This window comes from Pyrus communis, chromosome 13 (genome assembly GCF_041283825.1).
Source record: "Pyrus communis isolate YQ-2024b chromosome 13, ASM4128382v1, whole genome shotgun sequence".
Taxonomy (NCBI): Eukaryota; Viridiplantae; Streptophyta; class Magnoliopsida; order Rosales; family Rosaceae; genus Pyrus; species Pyrus communis.
In genome coordinates this window covers 19,576,516-19,600,977 of record NC_142577.1, presented here as the reverse complement: position 1 = coordinate 19,600,977, position 24,462 = coordinate 19,576,516, and the positions used below count along the sequence as shown (strand labels likewise).

Below are 24,462 nucleotides of genomic sequence, written 5' to 3'. Positions count from 1 at the left end.
CCTGATCAGTATATCTCGCAACCACCTTCTCTGTTAACCAGCGATGTATATCTTTTTAACAACAGTTATTCGCTTAAAAAAAATCACAATTTTGCCTAATAAATTAGGTTTTGCAATGGTTTTGACGAAAAAAAACAATTTTTTTTTTCTTTCTAAGAACCACACACTCATTTTTTTTTCCTTCACAACTCTATAAATACTCAACCATATATGTTCATCAATTTCCCACCTAATTTTTCAATTTTGGAGGAGAGAAATATTGATGTGCCAAAATGAATTTGTGTTAGAAGAAGATGAAGAAGGTAGTCTTTTTATTGAGGGCTGATTGCATTTGTGAATGAATGTGGATAAAATTACACATGATAGGAAATGGTACCCCCGAAACATAGTAGAAGAAATCTTGTCAGAAGTAAAACTAATAGAACTGAATGCTACAATTTGTGGTTAAAGAAAGTAGCGGATTTAAGTTCAAGGACCAAACTGCAAATTGAGGTGTAATTCAAGAACCACTGCAATTATTAAGCCTGAATTATAAATTTTGGTCTTAGCTCTCACCCCCTAAAAAAAAAGTGTTTGAGTCTAAGATTTGATGCCACTCAGTACTACGGTCTGGTGGTATTTCTGTTTACTTGTAAGTGAGAGATCTTAAGTTCGAATTTCAAAGATGGCGAATTCGATACCAAATTAGATTGCCCATTGTGTGGCTTAACCGAACTCCTCTATTCCTTTAATGTAAAATATATCCTTGTACTTAAAAAAAATATTTGATAACGCGGCCCTTAGTCCTCTGCCTACCCATTAGACTTGCTCCGATATCCACTCCACATTTTCTTCTCTTCACCAGCTCTCGTGACTTTTGATCTGGATTGGTAAATTTATAATTTGGCCACTTTATCCTTACCATTTATCCAGGAGAAAACACTAATTAATTAAATTTATATTTGTTTTACATATTTACTTATTTAAAATTGGTATTTAAATTCTTTTGATTACTAAGTTTTCATGTGTTACCATTTAGTACTACGATTTTGTAATATTTATTTTTACATGTACGTGAGTAATCTTAAACTTAAATCTCATGAATAACTAGTGTGAAACCAATATACTCCCCTCACCCTTTAATGTTAATATATTATTATATAAAAAGAAAAGAAGTATAAAAGGAAAAAAAAAATTTCTCCCACTAATTCATGTTTATTGGAATCATTCCAACTTCTTGACAATTACTAATACATACTAAACAACCACAAAAAAAAAAAAAAAAAAAAAAAAAATGCAACTCTCACAATAAACGTGTCATAAACTTTTTTCACATATTTTTTTTGATTCATGACTTCTTCTATTTCAAATAAGTAAATATGTCATCAACTCCACATCCTAATCATGAGATAGGTCCTTACTAGTTAAATCATGAGTTAAGAATGATGCTCCAATCAAATCCTTCCAAGTTACACAATTTTTTGTTTTTGTTTTGATAAGACGATAGCATTAGTGGTTAGATATTAGATTAAGCCGACGGGATTTGAATTTACGCCAAAATACAAAGACACAACTCCTTTCCACCATGGTAGTAAATGACCAATTGCCCAAGAGAGCTGGTTATTCTTACTAACAATTATACTTCTTGAAACATGCTACACCTAACGCTTTGTTTAATAGAATTAGTTTACTCTATTTTTGAGTGTAACTCATCCATGAATAGACATGCCTACGTGCCATATCATGTAATAGAGTAAAATAATTATATCAAACTAATAATTTATAGGTATAAAGCGGTACTTATTACGCATATGATTTGACATCTCAGCTGGTATACATTTCAAGTGAAATAAACGTTTATATCCCTTGTCATATGCCTATTATAACAAAACCATTAACGTAACTTCACCACTTGATCCGCACCCAAGCACGTTATTGCATTTGTATGTCGACGCCTGCTTAATTTGCGTCTGAGCGCAGACTTTGTTGAACTTCAAATACTAGTTCTTCTACGCTCAATTGACACTCCAGCCCTATCTGTAACAATCCCCAAAGAAATTCATCATCAAATCCTCGTTCGGAGCAAAATTTTAGTCCTCAATGTTGTTGAATGGTAATTACCAATAAGAAAATGATCACACTTTCAATTTTTCTCCTCTTACATCAATCTTTATTTGAATAAATCAAACAGAAACAAGGAATGATTAAACATAAGCATATAGGGAGACGAAAGAGTGTAATTATCATTTTCCTTACCAATATTAATATTTGTTAAGCAAAATCTCCATTCATCAGAGAGCATGCCTGACCATTTTACAAAATTAGCTAATAACATGCGACTCCAGGAAGCTAGTCCATATTCTATCCGCAGGTGATCACATATAGTACTTCAGTTCATTTTTCTGTTTCTAGATAAACAAGTTAAACATCAGTACTATTTATTTATAGCTACCTAATAGAAGATAAATTTGGTGATTTGATTAATAATTAATTAGAAACATATTTGCCCTAAGCAGCTCTCGTTGTCATGATATGTAGTGGGCGCTCGAGGGTAACTAAAACCCTAACTTCCCAACAAAGTTTTGGTCGTAGTTTGCAACTGAGCACAATTAGAAGTGTTCTACATAAAGAGGTTTAATGATAAAACGTACGTACCTTGATTACAAAAGAGTATAAAACAGTGTCTTCCATGCTGCTGATGTTGAGATGAAGGACATCAAATGAAAGCCTCTCGAGAACACCAATGATCTTGGCAATTTGGCCAGGTATTCGCTGAGATATTATCTTCATCACTACGTTGGATCCCGAGATCTTTGCTTCGACGTCAGCCACTGGAGAGTTGCAACTTGCTCCTATAGCTAGTTCCTTATTGATCACATGGTGATGATTTTCAGTCCCCAAATTAAAATTAAAATTAGGGTTTTGATGAAGTTGCGGAGCCGTTGGATATTTCTGAGGCAGTAGGGCTACTGGCCTTGGGCTTGGATTAGGGCTAGGGCTTAGGCTTTTTCTTCTTTTGTTAGATTCCAGAGTCTGTAAAACTTGATGCAATTCCTTGATGAATTCTATCACACCTCCTATGATTGATGCTTGGTCTCCCTAGTACATGTTAAACAATTAGTTACTTAGAAAATAATTAACACCGACTTAAGTTAAATCATATATAGTATACAAACATAGAGAGAGATATGTATCAAGTGATTATATATAAGATATACCCTTTTGATGTAGAAACAAGGGGTCAAAGAGCGTAAGACTTTGAGATGCTCATTCATCTGTTTTCTCCTGTTTCTCTCCACAGCTATGTGAGACATGGTTTTGATCTTTAAGCTTATCTTCTGTGCAGTGTTTCCTTTCTTTCAACTACTTTCTTTTTCTTCCACATATCTATCAACTTAAAAACTATGCTATTTATATGATATACATTGAAAGAAACCCACATATACAAAACACCTGTTGGGTTGATATTAAATGCTATAGGTCGCATTCTCGTGAAGTTGTAATTTCTACTCTCTCTCTCTCTCTCTCTGTGTCTCTCTCTCTCCGTGCGAGTTAAAGAAGGAAGAGTTAGAGTTGAGCTTTATCTTTCCCATGCAAACATTTATCTACTATCTACTCTTTAACTCTCTATCATGCGCATGACATGCTCACCTCAGAAAATTTCTTGGGACTTGAAGATTCACCTTAGAAGTTCTTTGTTGGAAATTGCGTACTATATTCGAAGAAGTATCCTAACTGAGTATTGTTGGTTTGTTCGTTACGTAAGCCTTTTATTGAGTTTATCTTCGTGCAAATTCCTCTTATATGCTTTTGTAATAATCATGAAGTGCATTCTAATCTCTTTATCTAATATTTGTGTAGTTTTTTCCTTTTTAACTTGGAAATCCCTCACCCCAACATAACTATTCTTGCTCCAATTATCTGTCCATTCACACTTAATTTAAGGAACATATTAGGGTATAACAATAATTCAAAACACTTTAAAACAAAACTAAAATAGAGTTGCCCTTATACATATACTTAATAGTACATAACGTATACCCTTGTACAAATGAAATACTTAATATTAAGATGTTTTTAGTGGTAGAGGGCTCAAAAAACTTAATACTTTAATAGTATTTACTCATCATTTCACTGAAAAATATTAGGAAGATTATATTTTTGTACCACATCAGTGTACCATTGATGTGGGTCATGTAGCAAGAAATGTATACATATCATGTCAATTAGTTAATTTATATGATTAGATAATTGTATGGATCACTTGTCACATCATGTAGTACACTAATGTGGTATAATTATGTGGTACATCATGAAATCTGTTATGGTTAAGCCAATATTTCTTGAGTACCTATGCACTAAGTGGACACATATATACTTGACGTTATATTTGATTCAATTGTCATCGATCACTCAATTAATTTAAGCATTGAGTTAATTAAATTTACTGGTCAAATATGTGTTACAATAATGAGGGTTATATGAACATATATATGTAAGGATTCAATAGGTTTACGTATTTATCAAATTCTTCCCGGTGGACATCTGCTGAATTCCATTCTTTGTTTTGGTGGGAAAATACGTAGCTAGGCTATACACATATTATATACTAGCCTTCATGCACGCGCTTATGCGCGTGCAAAAGACATTTTTTGAATCATGGCGTGTTAAGCGCGACTTATACGTTTTAAATGTATTTCTATGCGTAGATTGACAAAAGGAAAGTCAAATATTTGAAGTAAATGAATAATCCTAGATCATGCTAGAAGAAACCCCTCATAAATCAATTAAGCCAGCTGAATTCACATAATAAAATCGATCTTTATAGAATTTACATTAAGAATAGAATAAATAATATTTAATAAATAATTGATTGAATCACATTATTGCTAGCCTGTCGTTTGTTTAAAAAAAGAAAAAAATCATTTGACAACTAATTTAATCACATTATTATCCACGTGTGAAAGACCTTTTTTATAACTGGCATTTAATAAACAACTAATTGAATTACATTATTACTAGCCCATTGTGAGGCTAAGCCCACCCCCTCCACCTTAGTGTAGATAATATCGTTTGTTAAAAAAAAAAACAATCATTTGACAACTAATTTAATCACATTATTATCCGCGTGTGAAATTTTTTTTTTATAACCGGCATTACACGCCTCTTAAGATGTTTTGAATGTGTTTAAAAATAGAGAAAATCATATTTAATAAACAACTGATTGAATCACATTATTGTTAGCCCATTGTGACGCTAAGCCCACCCCCTCCCCCTTAGTGTAGATAATATCGTTTGTTAAAAAAAAAATCATTTGACAACTAATTTAATCACATTATTATTCGTGTGCGAAAGACTTTTTTTTTATAACTGGCATTACACGTCTCTTAAGATGTTTTGAACGTGTTTAAAATAGATAATATAATATTTAATAAATAACTGATTGAATCACATTATTGCTAACCTATTGTGAGGTTAAGCCCACCCTCTCCCTCTTAGTGTAGATAATATCGTTTGTTAAAAAAAAAAAAAAAAAAACAGTCATTTGACAACTAATTTAATCACATTATTATCCGAGTGCGAATGACCTTTTTTATAACGGCATTACACGCCTCTTAAGATGTTTTGAACGTGTGAAAAATAAACAATCATTTTACAACTAATTTAATCACATTATTATCCCCGTGCGAATGACATTTTTTTATAACCGGCATTGCACGTCTCTTAAGACTTTTTGAACGTGTTTAAAAATAGAGAAACTGAATCACATTATTACTAACCTATTGTGATATACTAATTATAAAAAAAAAAAAATTAAAAAAGCACACACACACACACAAAAAAATTAATTATTAACAAAATACTATTAAAATGATGAAAATGCCCTTACCTAATTTGATGCATTATTTTATAACACTATTCACCTTGTCTTCCCTCTTTGTATATAATAGATAAGACTCCTGGATGATACCTGAATCTTGCGCCGAAGACTTTATGAGACACAGAGAATGAATGTCCCATCGTCGTCAAACTACTACGTACATTCTCATACCATTTTATCAATTACTACTACGTGAATGGGTTCATGCCCAAAACCATTCAAAATTTAAGAGAGAGAGAGAGAGAGAGAAGCCTCTAGACTCCAGAACTATATTATCTCTGTCTTTCTAGATTTTAGAGTCTCAGAAATTAAGTAGGTGACTGGGTGTTTAGGGTAATTGATGTGGTGTAGGCTTGTAGTTAATGGCATTCCGTTACATCAAGACAAGGAAGAAAAACATATGTTTTTATATCTTGATTGGAAAAACCCTATGACAATGTATATATATTTGCATTTCGATCCCGCCAAGGCTTCACCTTCAAGCACTACACCTACAGCAAAATCGACGACTCTGTAATCGATTGAGGCCACGTAATAATAATTTCAGTCCACGTCTCAGTTTATTAATTCAAAACCGATCGATCTTGCAAGCGTTGATAAATCACTGGCACCAAAAAAAAAAAAAAAAAGAAAAAAAAAAAGAACTTTTATGGCAGCTATATATAAAAACGCGTACGAGAATCCACAACGAATTATTTGGTTTTGGCATGAACATAGCTATTGTGGATGTAAATTTCTTCATCCTTGTTCTTGAACAAAATTGCACCTGCAAAACAAATAATACCTTAGGTCAAGGCCAAGAGCCTCTCGCCCACGATAAATGGGGGGCTTTGGCCGAAGAACCTTCGATGCCAAAGTTAGAATTTAGAGAGAAAAATTGTTTGGAGAATTTTGAGTATTTAGCAAGAGTGTAGACCTAGGTTTTTAGAGAAAATGGAGTAGTATATATAGGGCATGGGGGAAGAAGGTGGCCGACCCTTTGTGGTGTTTTTGAGTGTATTTTGTAGTTAATTGGTAGTTTAATTAGCCATTAATAGATTAATTAGGTAATAAATCTATTAATTAGCTAATTGACATAATTTAAAAGGAATGTTTTGGGGTTACCTTGTGGAGAAGATGGAAGAAATAGGTTTTGAATAAATACATATGTTCGGCATTTTTGACTTGATTATGGGATGATTGTTCACTACTCGCGCGTGGGAATTCCAATGCTCTTCAAGGGCAATTTTGTCCTTTTTGCTCAAAAATCCACATGTCATCTTTTGATTATTTTTGGCTCCACAAATGTCACTACACCTGCTGGGCTGCTCGCAGGAAGGGCAGCAGGTGTAGAGATCTCCAACTTTGATGTAGATTCTCTTTTGGACTTGGAATTAGATTCTTCTAGGAAAAGGAAATAAATCACCTTCAAAGCCTATTTAAGCCTACCTTAAGTAGGGTATTAAATCAACTTCGGAGGGCAATTATTTATCCTTACAAGAAAAAGAGAAAGCTAGAGGATATTTGTTCCCTTCCCCCTAGCACTTTTCTTTTCTTGCTCGTGCAAAGAACCGTCTTCCGTTGATTTCCTTGTCTTCTTCGAGCCGCACCGATGTAAGAAAAACTTAATTCTCCTTGTCTTCTTCTTAGGAGGTGATGCCATGAGGCAACCGTCAGGGTGGTGCGGCACTTCGGTTAGCAGGGGCCAGGAGTCGGCTTGGCATGGGCCAAGGAGGTGGTGTGGCAGGGGCCATTGCTTTTGCTGCTCGGCTTGATTGAAGCCAAGGATTGGCTTGGCATGGTCGAGGAAGTGGTGTGGCATGGGCAACGGTTTAGGCTGCTTGCCAAAAATGAGGAAACTGCTTGAGTTTGATTTCTCAACTGCCATAGATGGAGCAGTCAAGGATGGAGCTGCCAAGATCGGAGCTGTTGAAGATGAAGTGTCTGATGAGCGAACTGTTAAGTGCAAAAGTGGCTGCTGCCCCCTAACCATTTACTGCCTAGTTGATCTTCAAGCATTCGATCTTTTGGGCTATGTGGCATTCTCGCACTGGAGAGCAATTAGTTTATCCTCTCGCACTGGAGAGCAGACCCATATGGGTGTCAGGAAATTGGTTTACCTTCTCACACTAGAGAGCAATTAGTTTATCCTCTCGTACTGGAGAGCATACTCATATGGGTGTCGAGGAATTGGTTTACCCTCTCGCACTGGAGAGCAATTAGTTTATCCTCTCGTACTGGAGAGCAAACCCATATGGGTGTCGGGGAATTGGTTTACCCTCTCACACTGGAGAGCAATTAGTTTATCCTCTTGTACTAGAGAGCAGACCCATATGGGTGTCAGGGAATTGGTTTACCCTCTCGCATTAGAGAGTAATTAGTTTATCCTCTCGCACTGGAAAATAGACCCAGAAAGGGTTTTAAGCAGTTGTTGTGGACGGCAGTTGAGCCAGGCTTATAAGTAACTTCTTGAATCTTCATTGAGAATAAAGAAATAAACCAATTGTGTAGAAACTGCATAACAAACTGGATATTCTTCGGCTTGCGAGGCCTTGTTCGGCGAGCTGCTTGAGACTTCGAACTTATTTAGAAAAGCCCAAACGGGGTTCAAGAGGTGATAGAAACTTCCCTTGCTTATGTAGGCCGTTTCATTGACCTATCAAGATATTCGTCACATCGGCCCCCATTTGTTAGTTTCTTAAGGTATTGTTTCCATTTCAGGCAGCCGTTGGTAATGTGGCCTAGTCCTTGATGAAATACGCAATACTTTGTATGATCTAGCCTGGTAGGATCACTTTTCATGGGTGGCGGCAGTTCAAACCAAGGTTTGTTCTTGAGCTTGCGGAGAATTTGGCCGATTGGAACTGTGAAGTTGGTGAATGTTTCAGGCGCTAAGTCTTCTTTGGTCAGGGAACGTTCCATGTGCTTCTTTTCCGACTCGTTTTTATTAGACTGCTTGACCTCGTCCCATAGTGCATGTTTTTCTGCAAAAGCATACGAAGCTGCTAGGGTCAGTTATTCTCCCATGATTAGTTTTCCGAATAAAAGATGTTCGATGGGAAGCCCATTTCTGAATGCTGCCGTTGCAGCCAACAATTTTGGCCTTCTCTGCTTTAAACCTCTTGACATAGTCACGAATTGTCTCCCAAGGGTCTTTTTTGATGTTGAAGAGATGGTTGGATGTCATTTTGATTGAGCGGTTAGACGAATACTCCTTAGTGAAAACAAAGGAAAGTTCGTTGAAACTTCGGATCGACTACAGTGGTAGAGTGTGAAACCAATCTTGCACCTCACCTTGTAGAGTTGTGGCAAAAATTTTGCACATAAGCGCGTCGTTGCTCCTGTAGAGGATCATGGTACTGCGGTACTGCTTGAGATGTCGATCCTGATCATCTTTTTCCTTGTACGGAGTGAAGTAAAGCATAGTGAACCTGTGAGGTGGATTTGTCTGCTCGATCTCATTCGTGAATGGTGACATGTTTAAGCTAGTTATGTTCCGTCGAAGCGCATTGTCAGCGACCTTGTTACGTTGAAATTGCGCAATCGTTCAGTTAGGAGCCTTTCAACTTCTTTTTGAATTTGCCTTTGCTGGGGTAGTGGAACTTTCGGTTGCCACCGGTTGTGACCTATGGATTTGGGCCGCTTTTTCTTATGCTCGACTCGTCTATGTCGCGGCTGCAGTGCATGTGGCATGTTCCTGGTAGGCGAACGGGCTGCCAGTTAAACTTGAGTCGGATTGAGTGATTGCTTCTTTTCGTCTGCCGTGCTGTCTACTCTGATGTGAGGTGGAGAATACTCCTTGCGAGCCTAGTTATGAATCAACACTTCGCTTGGAAGGTTGTCCATGTTGATAATCGGAGTGTGACCTCAACCGTGAACATATGCTCGTCTGTGGGCTTGATCGGGAATGTCCCGTTCCTCCGCGCGTTAAGACGAGAGTATACGCTATCCTAAGGACCCAGGCGGGAGCCTAAATTGCCAGAACGCTCAAATCATGAATGGTTGATGGGCTGCTTGCCGGGATGCTGGTAGAGAGGTTCGTTTGCCCTTATCTTACTTTGAAACACCTCGTTTGGGGCACGTTGGATCTCGGTGCGTTGCAAGAGTTGATTCACCAAGGTTGTCTGTTGTGCAAGGGCGTTCGTCAACTCTATGACTTGTCGAGACAAGTGTGGTTAATTATTTGGATTGGAAGAGCTTGGAAGGAATGTGTCTCCTTAAGCAGTAGAAGTGTAGTAGGCTTCGGGTGCGAGATTTGAATTGGGAAATGTCAAATTTGTAGAGAAACATGGTGAAAATGCCCCCGTTCAATCGTAGGCCCAGAAATTTGAAACCGGGTAAGTTGAACTAATCTTGGACCGATTTGTGCTGCTTGGAATGCCACGGGAGCAGGTTAGGCCGCAAAAGTGGGCTGCTTGGTGGGAGCAGGCTGGTTAGCTTATGGGGCATACGGGTGCGAGGCTTGGGCTCGGCTTGGCAATGCGTTGGGCTCACATTGGGCGTGGAGTGACTTGGCTTGGCCCGTGACCTTGGTGTCGTGGGCCTTGGATGGCACGGCTTGGGCTGTGGTGGTGACACCATGGACCTCGCCGCGGGTGGCTACCGTGGTAGCCACCACAGTGGTTCCCTTGGTGGAAACTCATGGTGGTGGTCCCGCTCCACTTATTGTCACATTTAACCTCATGGATCGTCGTTGTCCCATCTTTTGAATATTGGAATTTTCACTTTTTAAATTTTCTAAATTTCTAGCCATTGTACTTCTCTTTTACGTTTTATCAAAGAATTTTTGCAGATAAAAAATTCTAATAATAAAAACGTACAAAAAATCTACAAATGGACAAGAAAAATAGAAAAACCTTGGATGCGAGAGTCTTCTACGAGTGTGGGACTTAACTCTCAATGAAAGTACCAATTTGTGGATGCAAATTTCTTCCTCCTTGTTCTTGGACAAAATTGCACCTACAAAACAAATAACACCTTGGGTCAAGGCCAAAAGCCTCACGCGCCCACGATGAATTTTGGGGGGGGGGGGGTGGGGAGGCGCTTTGACCGAAGAACCTCCGATGCCAAAGTTAGAATTTAGAGAGAAAGTGTTTGGAGAATTTTGAGTATTTAGCAAGAGTGTAGACCTAGGTTTTTAGAGAAAATGGGGTAGTATATATAGGGCATGGGGGGAGAAGGTGGCCGGCCCTTCGTGGTGTTTTTGAGTGTATTTTGTAGTTAATTGGTAGATTAATTAGGTAATAAATCTATTAATTAGCTAATTAACATAATTTAAAAGGAATGTTTTGGGGGTTACCTTGTCGAGAAAATAGATGAAATAGGTTTTCAATAAATGCCTATTTTGGCCACTTTTGACTTGATTGTAGGATGATTGTCCGCTGCTCGCGCGTGGGAATTCCGGTGCTCCTCAAGGGTAATTTTGTCCTTTCTGCCAAAAAATCCACATGTCGTCTCTTGATTATTTTTAGCTCCACAGCTACTAGCTAGCTTTCCATCTCCCGCCAAAGAAAGATGAAAGATTGTTTCAAGATACGTACGACTATTTTGCTTAATTAATTGGTCTCATAACTTGTGTGTAAAGTAGAATTATGAAATAATCTTATGGATATAATGCATCATATAACCGTACGTCTTTTGTTTGTAAAAAGTTTGTACACTCCTAAAATAAACCTGAAACACACTAAGGATAACAAGAACACTCATGTTTTAAACCAAAAACATAAACTGCATAATTTTGTTCTTAGTGCTTTGGTTGTCAATGAAAAAAGGCTTGAGAATACAAACTTTTTCTTATAGCACTTGTCCGTGACTCGTCAATTAATAGAGGTTTAATATGTGCTCATTTCTGCAATGGTTCAACAACCACCACCATTCATAACTATATAGCACTTGGTTTGCACCATTTCAATAAAGAGGCACAATTTCATGTGAAAAATGTCTTTTCATTTGAATTCAATCTCTAGCTTGTAGAACATGTTTCTGAAGTGTTTTTTATGCTAGCTACCTTCGGAAAGATAATGAAGATTTTGAATATCAAAACAACTTCAATCGGTCCTTCAACATGCTCCGACTGTTCGCCTTGCAAGGTTTTATCGGTCCGACCGGTCGTTCGACATCGGTCCACCTAGTCGCCCCTGTTGCTTCTCTCAATTTTCAAATCCTGCTTCCATCCAACTGATCACTGTAATAATTCCGACCCGTCTACCTCTTTAATATCTTTGTTTTGAAAAACTTCCGACGGTAATAGGTGTTGGCACAAAAGATACCGCGTTCTTATATTTTTCTTCCTTTCAATTCCCTTCGATTCACTCTCATCCTTTCCTTTGAATCATACATACGTTTTGCCAAAACAGCATTGTTTGGTGTTTATATTTGTTAATTGGTATTTATGTACAAATTAGCATCCCTGCTAACATCACAACGAGATAGTACCAGTCTGCTATTCTATATATATCGCGACGATTTATACAGAGGTGCAATAAGAATTTTATTACATTTCTTACAACCTAATCATTCATAGTCAACTTTAAATCCAGAGCACATCCTTTTCTATTGTAACAAGTTAAGAACTGTGAAAGTTCTATCTATACCACCGAAATTTCATCTAATTTGGGTAACGTATATATTCAAGCGAGGTTCTTCAACGCAGGAGGCCAACCATGTACATTACGTTGTCTTGTTCTCTTCATCTGCTTCAGTTATATAAAGGAATATCCAAAGCAAATCACAAACAAACCAACATCAGTGCTAAATATATAAACATGGCACATAGAATATGCACAAACATTACTTAAAAAGCAGAAAACCTAGATCTTGACACCACATAGTTCAGGTGACAACTATGGATTTTGAAGGCAAAACTTTTGCACAGTAGTTTTAGGCTTATTTACGGCTGTCCCCCTGAAACTCATACTTGTTCTCACTTTGCCCCGTAAAATTCATTTTTTCTCACTTCTTACAACCTAAGCATGGATTATTTTTTGGGGTTGCAACTGGTGGTGTTCAAATCCCAGAATCGGAGAAACACACAGAAGACTAGAAAAGGGGGAGAATGACAAATTTGACATGAACCCTCTAATTGCCCTTGTTTTTCTCCCTAATCAACCAAATGGGCCTTCCACCATTTGATTATCAAGAGCAAAAGGTATCCAGTTTTAAAAAACCATAAATTACTTAATTATATTCTTCTCTATCAATATTTCAACATAAATCCCCGTTAATCATACTCCATACTTCTAGGAAAAGAAATGCAGAACCTAAATACAAATGCCTTTGGAGTTCGAATCAAATTTGTATGCTTTAGTTTTTAAATATTTGCTTGGTGTGGGTGGTGGCTTTGTCTCTTCACAAAATCCGCAGGGTGGGACGATGGAAGGCAAGGGAAAAGAACCTGTGTTGACGAGGGAGGGTATAGGATCCCGATGGACTGCCATGGAAGAGTGGAAAGGAGGGGACTGGAAAATGGAAGAGACTTCCACTGCCAAAGACGAAGGAAAATGAAGGGAAAAAAATTATTAAAGCTGTGGCACTATATCGGCCCTTATATTTCTTTCGAGGGACTAAGATTAAAAGCCTTGTATAGTCTTTTATGGGAAAAGTCATGCAGAGGATCCTCAAGTGGGTCCCATTTGTGGCAGATCAGAAGGTTTAACACATTTTTTATGGATTTGGATGGAAATGGGGCACAGTGAGAGATATACTTAGGGGTGGTTCGGTATGGGATACCATACCGAAACTTGTATCTCGAATCCCAAACCGAAATTTTTCGGGACGGTAATTTGAAGACCAATCCCAAACCAAATTTTCGGGAATCCCAAATTTCGGGAATCCCGAAATATTTTCGGGATTTTGGGACAAATTGGGAATCCCAAATTGAAATATGAAATTATGAATTGTTCTTCAAATATATAATTCAAGAACACATTCATGAACTAGGAATTTCATTTCATTCACACTACCATTTAATTGAACACTGGCATGCTTGACTCTTTTTATTATAGTCAAAATTCAAATTAATTAAACTCTTTTTGCAATCTGTTGAGAGACAAAAGAATCAAGCCTTCTGAAATCATCAGCCATGGCAGCAGCAATCATCAGTCATGGCAGCAACAATAATAAAATCCACATGAATATCAAACAGAACATGAAAAATATGCAAGGTGTAGGGCATTCTAGGTTGCTGAGCATGAATTAGAAACTACTAGCATCAATTATAAAAGAATAATATATATATGTATAAATATATATATATATAATAATTAATATTATATATTTTCGGTTTGGTATGGGATTCCCGAAATATCGAGAAGCCAATCCCGAATCCCATACCGAAATTTTGGGATTGGTTCGGGATAGCATCCCGAAAATTTTGGGAATTTCGGTTTGGGAAATTTTTGGTTTGGGATCGGGATTTTTTCGGTTCGGTTCGGGATTTTCGGGAATTTTTTCCACCCCTAGATATACTAACATGAGATCAGTTTTAGCTTAAATCTTGCCGCAACATCTGCGTGCTACACTCAATATGTGCATTGTCATCCTTACCCTTTTGTGATGCATTTCCTTCAAATCGTTCTTTAATTGTAGTGAGAATTAGCCCCGTAAAAATCATCAGCGATTTTAATGTAATGCCAACACCAATATAATTAGAATAAACTATATGCTCAAATTCAGGAGTTCAGGCCAGTAGGAAGATGTTATGTTATGGTTTGCCCAAGTAGGAGATCTTTCAGTAAAATGAAGCCTATGCTACACTGGTTCAGCCACTTAAGCCGGTAATTCATGAACCTTAGTTGGATTAAATGAGTAATAAAATAATGACTCACCACAAAGAGACCTTTCAAAGCTCTCCAGTTGTGAAATGAAACCAGCATTAGGAGATGCCTGAGGTCGTCTGCTCTTCACATGTTCAAGAGCTTGAGATATGCTCATACCATGCTTTTTCATCAGATATGCAACAATAATAGTCACACTGCAAGGAAAACAATTAATAAAGTCCAAATTCAAATAATATTAGTAAGCAAAGTGTTTCCTTTGGAAGTATATTTTCTTCTATGCTGTACAAATCTCCTAAATTAGATGGTTTGGATTTGGCTTATTAGAATTGATGCACATTGGACAGAGCTTGGATCTGACCTAGAATGACAAAAAACCTAGGCAAAACTACCTAACTCTTGACCTTTAACTAGTTAAAACCAGCAATTGAAAGCCCAAATTTTATTTCTGTTCTAATATTAATAACAGAGATGCAAAATCGTAGAAAATTTATGCTAAAACATTATTTCCTTATCCATGTTGCATCCAAGAGATCAACAGAACCTTATTTGAAGGATTCACTTAACCGATGACTTAAATTAAGACAGCGAAGAAGACAACCTGAAAGCAATAACCTATACTGGAAGATAAAATCACCTTCTGGATCTTCCCACAAAGCAATGAACCAACACACCACCACCAGATCTTGTAGCTTCGTCAATATAATCGATGCACTCATCAAAGTGCTGTTTTAGATCTGTGCAGACTCTGTCCGCAACTACCACAATTTTGAAACAGCACCAAAAGATAAATACGAATTCAGTTCTACTATCTCACACCTTGGCTTGAAACAGCAAATATGATCATGATTATGAATTAAACACTTGTAGAACCAAGGCATTAAATACTTGATAAGGTGGGGTCTTGGGGTATAGAATCATGATTGCATACTGCAGTGCAATGCTATTCTAGAAGAAAGAAGACCACCAACGATGTACAGATTTACTTATGCATTTCACATAATATATGCTAAAATCATTTGAAAACCACTTATGATCGACTAAACAATCATCTCAGATAAAAAAAAAAAACAAATGGTTAGATGCAAGTAGAAGACTGTGTAAGAAACAATCAACTCTGAGACAATAAATTAAAGTAAAATTATCCCCAAAATGTGGAGGGTAGTTTAAAAACCAAAATGACATGAGCAACCGAATTGCACCATATCAGAGGAACAACATTCATACCATTTATAACCTTATACACAAAATCATTTGGATATGCAGGTGCCAAAGAATTAGCCACAGTCAAAATGTGTGTGATGTTTAAGTTTTTCAGTTCGTCCTTGTTATTTGCAGCTCCAATAGAACCCAAGAAGAGACCCTGCAAAATTAAAACAACAAGAAACAAGTGACCCTAGCTGCGGAAAGCAGGGCGGTAGAAAAAAATGCAGAGTGAATGACCAAAACTGATCGTAAAATTAAAATCTAGTTACCTCTTCAATTTGGCATGGAACATTGTCCTCTTTAGAGCATCTTGTCACATGTATAACTCTCAACAATGTTGCAATTTGTTTCTTGAAGGATTCGTCTATCGGATCCATTGCTAATCACAGGAAAACTTCTCACTCTTGGACACTTACTCCCCTGCAAGGAACACAACGGAATGATAAGCCGAGCAAATGTAATTTCAAACAAACTATAGATTCCCCAGTTTAAACTTTATATTGCATCATGCTCAAATGAAAAGAAACCCGGGGAGCAATAACTAACTAACTAACTGACAGAACAGATAAAATAAAAGTTGGTAAAAAACATACGAGATTCGGACCAGAACCGATCCCAATGACATAACACAGAAGCTAAATCTGGCTCAAAACACGAACTTTGACTAATTTCTGAAATACCATCTTGACAACAAAGCAAATCAAGTACCAAAAGAAGTAAAATAAAAAGCTCACATTTTCTTGAGATGATTCAACATTGGACTGTAAACCCGGATGTGAAGAACCGATGATCAATTAAACAAACCATAGGAGCAAATCAAATCACCATAAACAATTTGACCCATATGAATTGCTGCTTCTACTATTAAAATAAATAAATAATACTATGAATTTAGCTTTCAAGGGAGCAACTTTCCCCGATCATTGACTTGTTCAACAACCCTAGAAGAACAAAATTCAGATTAAACTGGACGAACAAACATCTAGATCAGGTGTGGTGTGTGGGAATTAAAAAAATAAAAAGAAATAATTGACAAAGATTGAAGAATTGGAAAGAAACGAGAGAATTAAAAAGGAAAATCAAAGAAAAGACTCACTGAAGAAGCTACGACTGCGAGTGTAGGAAAATTGGGATCCGAGAAGGAGTGCGTCTGCTTGTCGCGCGCATTTGATCATTCTGTTTCTCTTCGCCCTCCCATATAAAAGTTAGTCTTTCATCTTTCATTTAATATTCATTTTTTCCCGGATGATATGTTTGTATTCCAAGTCGTCTATTTCTGCAAAGTCATTCCCGTTTTCACACTCTCCCTCATACAAATCCATACTACTATTTTTGTATACAAATATAATATTTGCAACATCAATTAATTAGCACAATTAAAAAATTGAAATACGAATCGAAGGGATAGAAATAATAATGGATTATAAAGTAAAAATAATGCTAAAAATTACTGTTTTAAAAATTCCTGCTTAGCGCCGCTCAGGTCCCCGCCTAGGCGCTAAACGATTAGTCACCGTCCCGATTAATGCCTAAGCATTTGAAAATTAAGAAATGGCGCGTAGACCGCCTAACCCTATGGTGCGACTTACTTAGATAGAAAATATATAACTTTCATTTTACATTTTATTTTTTTTTAATAAATTATAAGAGACTTGTTGACAACCCTAGCAATTCAATCTGGAAGATCCACACATCGAATTTTGGATCCGTAACTTCCTAAAGTCCTCTTTACTCATAGAACGACATACTAAAATTTTATTACGATCCAACGGTTGCATCTCCGCCAATCACAAATTCAAGTGGCGGTCAACATTTGATTTTACAACTTTGAAATCAAATTCGGGAAGATCCGTATCTCGGATTCCCGATCCGTAAGTTCCTAATGTACTTAAATATTATGTACTATTACATATTTAAGTTTGGTATGAATCCAACTATCAGATCGTCAATTCATATAATGACCAAGTGGCAGTCTCTATCAAAACTATAGTCATACGATGAAATTTTGTCAATCGGACGTCACATATGGAATCATGTCATCCAAATTATTCTAGGAAGGTCAGGTGGGGTTTCGGCCCACGCGTCCCCGCACGCGGCAGCCAGCCACCCTGACTCGGCGGAAAATATAACTATTTCCAAAAATTACCAAATTTTTGCAAAATGAAGATCTTAATGAGTAAAGCAAATTTTACACCTGTGGCCAAGTCCAATTTGGTTGAAAAAAGACCCAAATTGGCTCGCATTCGTCGGAAACCCTAAAATGAGTGAGCTTCCATTCTCCTTCCTCAGTATTTCGACGCCCCTACAACTGGTTGGGTCTTGTTCCTGGGTCCAAGGGGAGTTGAATAAGGGTGGTGGCGGGTGGTGCAACTCACTGAAACAACATAATCGTTGTCGAGTACCTCAGGTGCTCTGGTGAAGTTCCTCGCGAATTTGGACTTTAAACCCTTCGATCTTGGGCAGGAATGGTAGAGGGGAGGTCGTGGAAGAGGTTGCAGGTGGTGGATGTGTGAATTTCAACATAAAAAATGGTGAAAATCTCCGGAATCAAGTCGGGTTGGCTGCAGGTACATGGGTCGACGGGAAGGGATGGTCATATCTCTTTCTTCCTGATTGGTCCTTCTTCCCCTCCCTTACTTTTGATTAGCCCCTTAAACTTATACTTGTTTGGGCCGGTCCTCACCTTTGATTGGTTACCATTCTCACATGGTGGGAATTTTAATTAATTTAAAATCTATAGTTTAGTAAAACAACTTCAAATGTCCATAACTATACCGTTAAAACCCGGATTCACAAACGGCTTTCGCTTATCCGTTTGTGGTTTCGAGATCTATTTGAAAACATTAATTGTGACCTTGAAAGGTCAACGAATTTTAAAGATTAATTACGAAAATTCAAACCCAATAACTATTCGATTAAATTCCTAAAATTTACGGAATTAAAAATTAACAAAAAAAAAATGTAACCCAAAATACGAAATTTAATAACGAAAATATATAGTCAATAATGAAATTCCGGGGACGAGATTTCACATGAAGTTTCCTCATAAAATGTCATCGGTGAAAGGTTACATCAAAACCATTAATAATCAAAACAACCATTTTTATTCACCATGTAAAAACAAAAATTAATTCCAAATAATAATTATTGAATCATCAACCAAATAATGTCCTCTAACTCTTAAGCATTAGAAGTGAAGTTGAAGTTCGCACAAGTTGTACGTCTGAACAAAAGTGAGGAGCTGAACCCAAGCCTAGAAGTAGCCAGATCAAACTGCAGAAGATTATCCTCCAACTAGTTCCCTCCAATCATAATAGAAGTCATTGGCCTCTCATCGCCATCCACAAACCCTAAACATAAGACGTCATTGCTCACATACACCATTGATTTTGCTCCAAACATTGGCCAATACACACACTCGCTCTGCAACACGAGATCAATTTGAGGCACTGCAGGCCCAACCCTTGTAACACCAATGTTCTTCGAACTGAAGCATGCTTCGAAAGGCGTTACTGGTTTCACTCTTGGGATGTTAGCAACTTCTTTCACAAGTGTATTCACCACAGCGTTGTAGATTGAGGTCTCCAAAACTTTGTAAGGATTCACCATGCTAATCTTCGTGCTGCCATACCCTTCATTGTCAATGGCCAGCATTGAAGTATTCAAAGCAACAACCTTTTGGTTGATCTTAATCGACTTCACATTGATGAAGTACTCCACCGAAGGCTCGCCTACGAAATAAGAAGGGGCTGTGATGATAGGGTTGATCATCAATGGAGTGAAAGTGACTTAGATACCTCAATATTGGGAAGGAGAGAATAAGGCCCGTCCCCTAAGATTACAACACCGTAAGAACTCGATGAAGAGCTCAAACAAATTGCAAATTTTCGGCTGAAGCTAAAGGCAGAAGTGAATTGTGAGGGATGTTAGTGTTTGAGCTACTTTTGAGCTAAATTTCTGTATCAATTTGTAATCAATTCAACAAATAATTGAAAATGGATTTGGAGAAGAAATAACAGAGATGAACTTTAGAGAGAAATGGAGTTCGTTGCTCTTTGAATATACGTTTGATTCGATCCACAAAACTTGGCATACAATGAGGGGTTTATAGCCGTTGCTACCCTCACATACACACACTTACATCGTGACTGTGATCACGTGCACCTCACATTTTTTTCACTTAACTTCTAACAAACTAAACACGTGGCAAGATACACATCATTGAGATGTTTTAATCTTGTCCGTTCATTACATTATTTGAATACCAACTACTCTAACACTTAGGCATTTCGACCTTCAACTTCTTATTCCTTTCTTCAGCTGCAATGCACCTGGAATCTAGCTGCCATGCTTATTCACCAACACTCCATTTTAAGCTGGCAGCTGGTTTAACTCCAAGCTTCTCTCTGAGTATGCATAATTGATCTTTGGGAAATGCCTTGGTGAAAATATCAGCAAGTTGATCTTTTAATTTGCAATAGATTAGCTTGATGATGTTTGACTGCAATGCTTCTCAAATGTCATGATACCTTCTTCCAATGTGCTTTGTTCTCTGATGAAACATTGGATTTGTTGTCATAGTAATGGCAGATGTATTGTCATAGTAAAAAGAAGTAGCTTCAGTTTGTTATCCTTTAAAATCTTGAAGCACAAACCTCAACCACACAGCTTGAGTGGTTGCTTCAGTAGCACTCATTTACTCAGCTTCAGCTGTTGAGAGAGCTACACTATGTTGTTTAACCAAGGCCCAAAAGAAAACCGTACTTCTAAATGAGAAAACATATCCAGATGTGCTTCTCATATCAGTTTCATCATCACTCTAATCACTGTCATAATAGCCTATGAGAATTGATTCTTTGCCTTTCTTATACTCAATCCCATATTCCAATATGCCTTGTATATATCTGAGAACCTTCTTTGCTGCTCCCAAATGCTTGTTTGAAGGTCCATGCATGAATCTAACAAGTAGGCTAGCTGCAAACACAATGTCTGGTCATGTTACAGTTAAGTACAATAGACTCCCAACCAATTGCCTATATACATTCTCATATGTTTTCTCATATTCATCATATTTCTTAAGTTTGTCACTCATCACCAGTGGAGTGCTAATAGGTTTGCAGTCTTTCAATCCAAATTTTTGCAGCAAGCTGACTGTATATTTTCTTTAATTAACGAAGATCCCAGATTCAAATTGAAGAATTCCCATGCCAGTTTAAGGACTTATTGTACCAAAAATAATTTAGGGACTAAAGAAGAAGTTTATTCTATTAAATGAGAGATTTTTTTTCAAATATTGAGTATTTCAAGTGGTACTCTACATGCCATAATACAAGTGGAGGAAATAATATATTTTTTGTGTCCCTATTTTATGACACGTGGAGTACCCGCTTAAATACTGAGCACATATAAAAATTTCTCATATTTAATAAGATGTAATATTGTCACTTAGTACTATGGTCTAGTGGAATTACTCTTATAAGTAAGTGATCAATCTTAGATTCAATTCTCTTCAAATTATGAGGTCTCACTCCTTCACCCTTTTAGTATAAATAATATTGAATGCACTAAAAAAGAAGATGATGTAAACACTTGCTTTCGCTTTTGCATTGTGTGTCAGTCTTGCACAAAAAAGTTCATTTGGTTTGTCAAAATCTAGTATAAGGTGCATATGGTCTAATATCTTAGTAAATAGAGTGTTAGATTTCCAACCATGCGTTCCGAGTTTGAAAGTCCTCCTGTCATAAATTATTGTAATAGTTTCGAATCCTTCCCATTTCATTAATAATAAGAGATTTTAAAAAAAACACGGCTTGTAGGTACACAAAGTAGTATAACTGTACAAGACCACTGCGTGTAGATGTTACGAAAATTGAGCATTTATTTACATGTTACAATGTGTCATTAAACGCAGAATCCAATCTCAGCACAGAACAACTTTGTTGAGTAAATCCTAGCCTAGAAGCTCCTACATCAAAATGCAAAAGGGTATCCTCCAACTGATAACCCCCTATTACCATCGAAGTCTTCAAGTTCAAGCCTCCATCCAAAAACCCCAGACACATAACTTCATCGCTCACTTGAACCATCGAGTTTCTGCCGTGAATTCTCCACTTTACCATCTCACTCTGCAGCACCAGATCGATAGCGGGCACTTTTGGACCTACCAACGTGCCATCATTTTCTCGTGAACTAAAACATTGCCCAAATGGTGCCACAGGGGAAACCCTAGTTATGTTCATAGACGTTGCAGTCTGCTCATAAGCTTTAGTAAATGTAGCATAAATTGAGCTCTCCATGGTAGTGTAGGGAACAATTGTGCTTAGCTTAATCTTCCCTTCTTCAATGCCCAGAGACAATTTCTTCCCACTAATTTTAATGGACTTCAAATTGATGACGTACTCATGTGGTGTCTCAACTTGGTTAACAAGGGGTGTGTATATCATTGAGTCCGGAATTTTCGTGCGAAAATTCGAACTGCGGTGGCCGTTTTCATGTAATACAACGCCGTTGGATGAAGAAAGGCAGATGATGAACTGGAGTTTGGAGCTGAGTTGGGCAGAAATTTGTGAGGTCATTGACATTTGAGTCCTTCCGAGGCCTAACATTCCCTTGGCACCACTTGCTAGGCCGTTTAACAACAGCATGGGTGCACAAGAAAATTGGAAGTTGTAGTCAACGGTGGTGATTGATTTTGATCCTGTCTTTGAACCATCTGTGACTTGATTAATGGCCATGATGTCTTCCACTAGATCCCCTTGGATTGCCATTTGGGTGATCCTATTCTCCGTGAAAATATGACACTTCTTGTTGCTTCCCTGATATTGATGGGTTTTTGGCTTTGCTGCAAGGCACTGGATTGAGCACTTGTTAACCAGACGGCTGGAAGACGAAGGTGCACAGTTGAACCAGGGAAATGGACCGCCCAGATCAACTGCAAGCTTGGATAGTAAAAGTGGAGTGCCAATGTGAATTTCGGTCACGTACTGGAGGGTGGACACATCTTTTTTCACATGAAAAATGAGACCATCTATTGGGTTGAAGGGTTTGGCTTGATATATGCTGAAATTGTACAGAAGTGACGAGAAAAGAAGAAGAAAATGCAGAGAAGACGCCATGAAAGAAAATCAGAGAGAGATGGATATTTTGGGAAATCTGGCAAAGGAAGAAGGTGATGATAAAATAAATAAAGGGTGGAAAAAGTTGGTGCTTTTGCGGTTTGCCGCGGCTACTGACCAGAAAAGATACAAAATAATGGAAGTGGATAAGGGATTGGGATATTCTGAATTTGTGCTGAGTAGACCACATCTAGTGAGAGTTGGTCAGTGTTTATCTTCTTGGGTGTGATTCGATGCGACCAACTTTTTTATGTAGTGGATAAATGTATATTGGATGAGCTTCTGGGAAGGAACTTATCGGAAAGGATTATCTTCGGATTTCTTCCTTCTAATTCATTAAGTTTGAGAATTCGGATCGTTGAAACTTGATCCAACGGCTACAAACAGGGGCTCACTTTAAAAGTTATAATAACTTGAGTTGTTGGATCAAATTTCAACGGTCCGGATCCTGAATTTGGTGGATTAGGAGAAAGGGATCCGGAGAGGATCCCTTTCCGAACTCATCTACCATCTTTACTCACTCAACCTTTATTTATTAGAGAATGAATTCTTATTATCTATTTCTACTATATGCTTGAAGATTATTTAATCATCTATATAAATAAAAAAATTAACTATTCTAATTATCATTATTGAGTAGGGTGATATTACGTCAATACAGACGGAGGAAAGTTCCTCCCTCTTGACGAGGGAAGTATTGTCCTCAAGACAATGCATACAACAAACTTATTTATTGATGTGTACTCTCCAATGCAAGCCAAACTTTAATTATTAATCAAGTTGATCAGGCATTTAGCGGAAATAGAAAACAAGTTGGACTAACAAGTGCAATGAGCAAATGCAAATAACAATCAAACAACAAGCTAGATTGAAAGCGGATATGGATTTTATTACGTATATAATAACGTGTACAAAACTAAATTACATAACACAAGGACTTAGCAAGGTAAAACTCCAACACATGGGGAAGCATCCTCGGGCACACAACTAGTGAAACAAATCCAATATGAAAAGTGTACCTTTATGAGACTCACCCAATGGACTTATGCAACCTAGCCTAGCACACAAAGACACCTTCCAAAACTCTCAGAATTTACATAGTCGCTACGTTGTCTTTCACCATGATGAAAATCTCACTGCAGGACTCTTCTCCCCATAATCTTTCACACACAATCTCAAACACGGAACAAATTTTCGAGGAACATGATATGCACATGAACTCATTAAAAATTATTGTTTAACACACACAAAGTTTTTTCTCTTTAAAACATGTGTGAGTTCTCTCAATATTTCAGATCTCTGCTCTTTGTGTATCTGTGCGTATGTTCTAATGCAACACAATGTTAGGGAGACTAAAATTTTAAATCAAATGATGTGGACGTTGATGATTGGATTATCAATAAGTGTTGATTAATTTATTTCCTATTAATGGCACATCATTTGTTTAACAATTTGGTATCCCTAGCATCATTCATATATATTTTAATTGTAAACCCTAACACCAACACTTCAAATTTCATGGGCTTTA

General features: G+C 37.3%; 3 protein-coding genes and 1 pseudogene across 6 annotated transcripts; all 4 read right to left on the bottom strand.

Moving 5' to 3' along the window:
* Nucleotides 1–1,764: 1,764 nt before the first annotated feature.
* On the bottom strand, nucleotides 1,765–3,364 carry LOC137736595 (transcription factor MUTE). The gene is made up of 3 exons (XM_068475836.2): nucleotides 3,198–3,364; nucleotides 2,635–3,078; nucleotides 1,765–2,016 (listed from the first exon to the last, which is right to left on the bottom strand). The coding sequence occupies exons 1-3, from the start codon at nucleotides 3,291–3,293 to the stop codon at nucleotides 1,939–1,941; spliced, it is 618 nt and encodes a 205-aa protein (XP_068331937.1). The 5' UTR covers nucleotides 3,294–3,364; the 3' UTR covers nucleotides 1,765–1,938.
* An 8,904-nt stretch (nucleotides 3,365–12,268) lies between these two features.
* On the bottom strand, nucleotides 12,269–17,139 carry LOC137737422 (dual specificity protein phosphatase 1). Of its 4 annotated transcripts, none has more exons than XR_015955208.1 (6): nucleotides 16,916–17,133; nucleotides 16,089–16,239; nucleotides 15,841–15,976; nucleotides 15,251–15,371; nucleotides 14,306–14,810; nucleotides 12,269–13,541 (listed from the first exon to the last, which is right to left on the bottom strand). XR_015955208.1 is itself a non-coding variant. In XM_068476885.2 (6 exons), exons 2-6 carry the CDS (start codon nucleotides 16,194–16,196, stop codon nucleotides 12,509–12,511), a joined length of 534 nt encoding a protein of 177 aa, XP_068332986.1. In that variant the 5' UTR covers nucleotides 16,197–16,239; nucleotides 16,916–17,139; the 3' UTR covers nucleotides 12,269–12,508. The 4 variants fall into 4 exon arrangements, 3 of the variants coding, with proteins under 3 accessions (XP_068332986.1, XP_068332985.1, XP_088539429.1); XM_068476885.2 differs by having other exon boundaries at nucleotides 12,269–12,531; nucleotides 14,665–14,810; nucleotides 16,916–17,139; XM_068476884.2 differs by having other exon boundaries at nucleotides 12,269–12,534; nucleotides 14,665–14,810.
* A 1,860-nt stretch (nucleotides 17,140–18,999) lies between these two features.
* On the bottom strand, nucleotides 19,000–19,736 carry LOC137738165 (putative aspartic proteinase GIP2 pseudogene; annotated as a pseudogene).
* A 1,943-nt stretch (nucleotides 19,737–21,679) lies between these two features.
* LOC137738164 (putative aspartic proteinase GIP2) lies at nucleotides 21,680–23,071 on the bottom strand. Its single transcript, XM_068477790.2, has one exon. The coding sequence runs from the start codon at nucleotides 22,932–22,934 to the stop codon at nucleotides 21,708–21,710; it is 1,227 nt and encodes a 408-aa protein (XP_068333891.2). The 5' UTR covers nucleotides 22,935–23,071; the 3' UTR covers nucleotides 21,680–21,707.
* Between the last annotated feature and the right edge of the window lie 1,391 nt (nucleotides 23,072–24,462).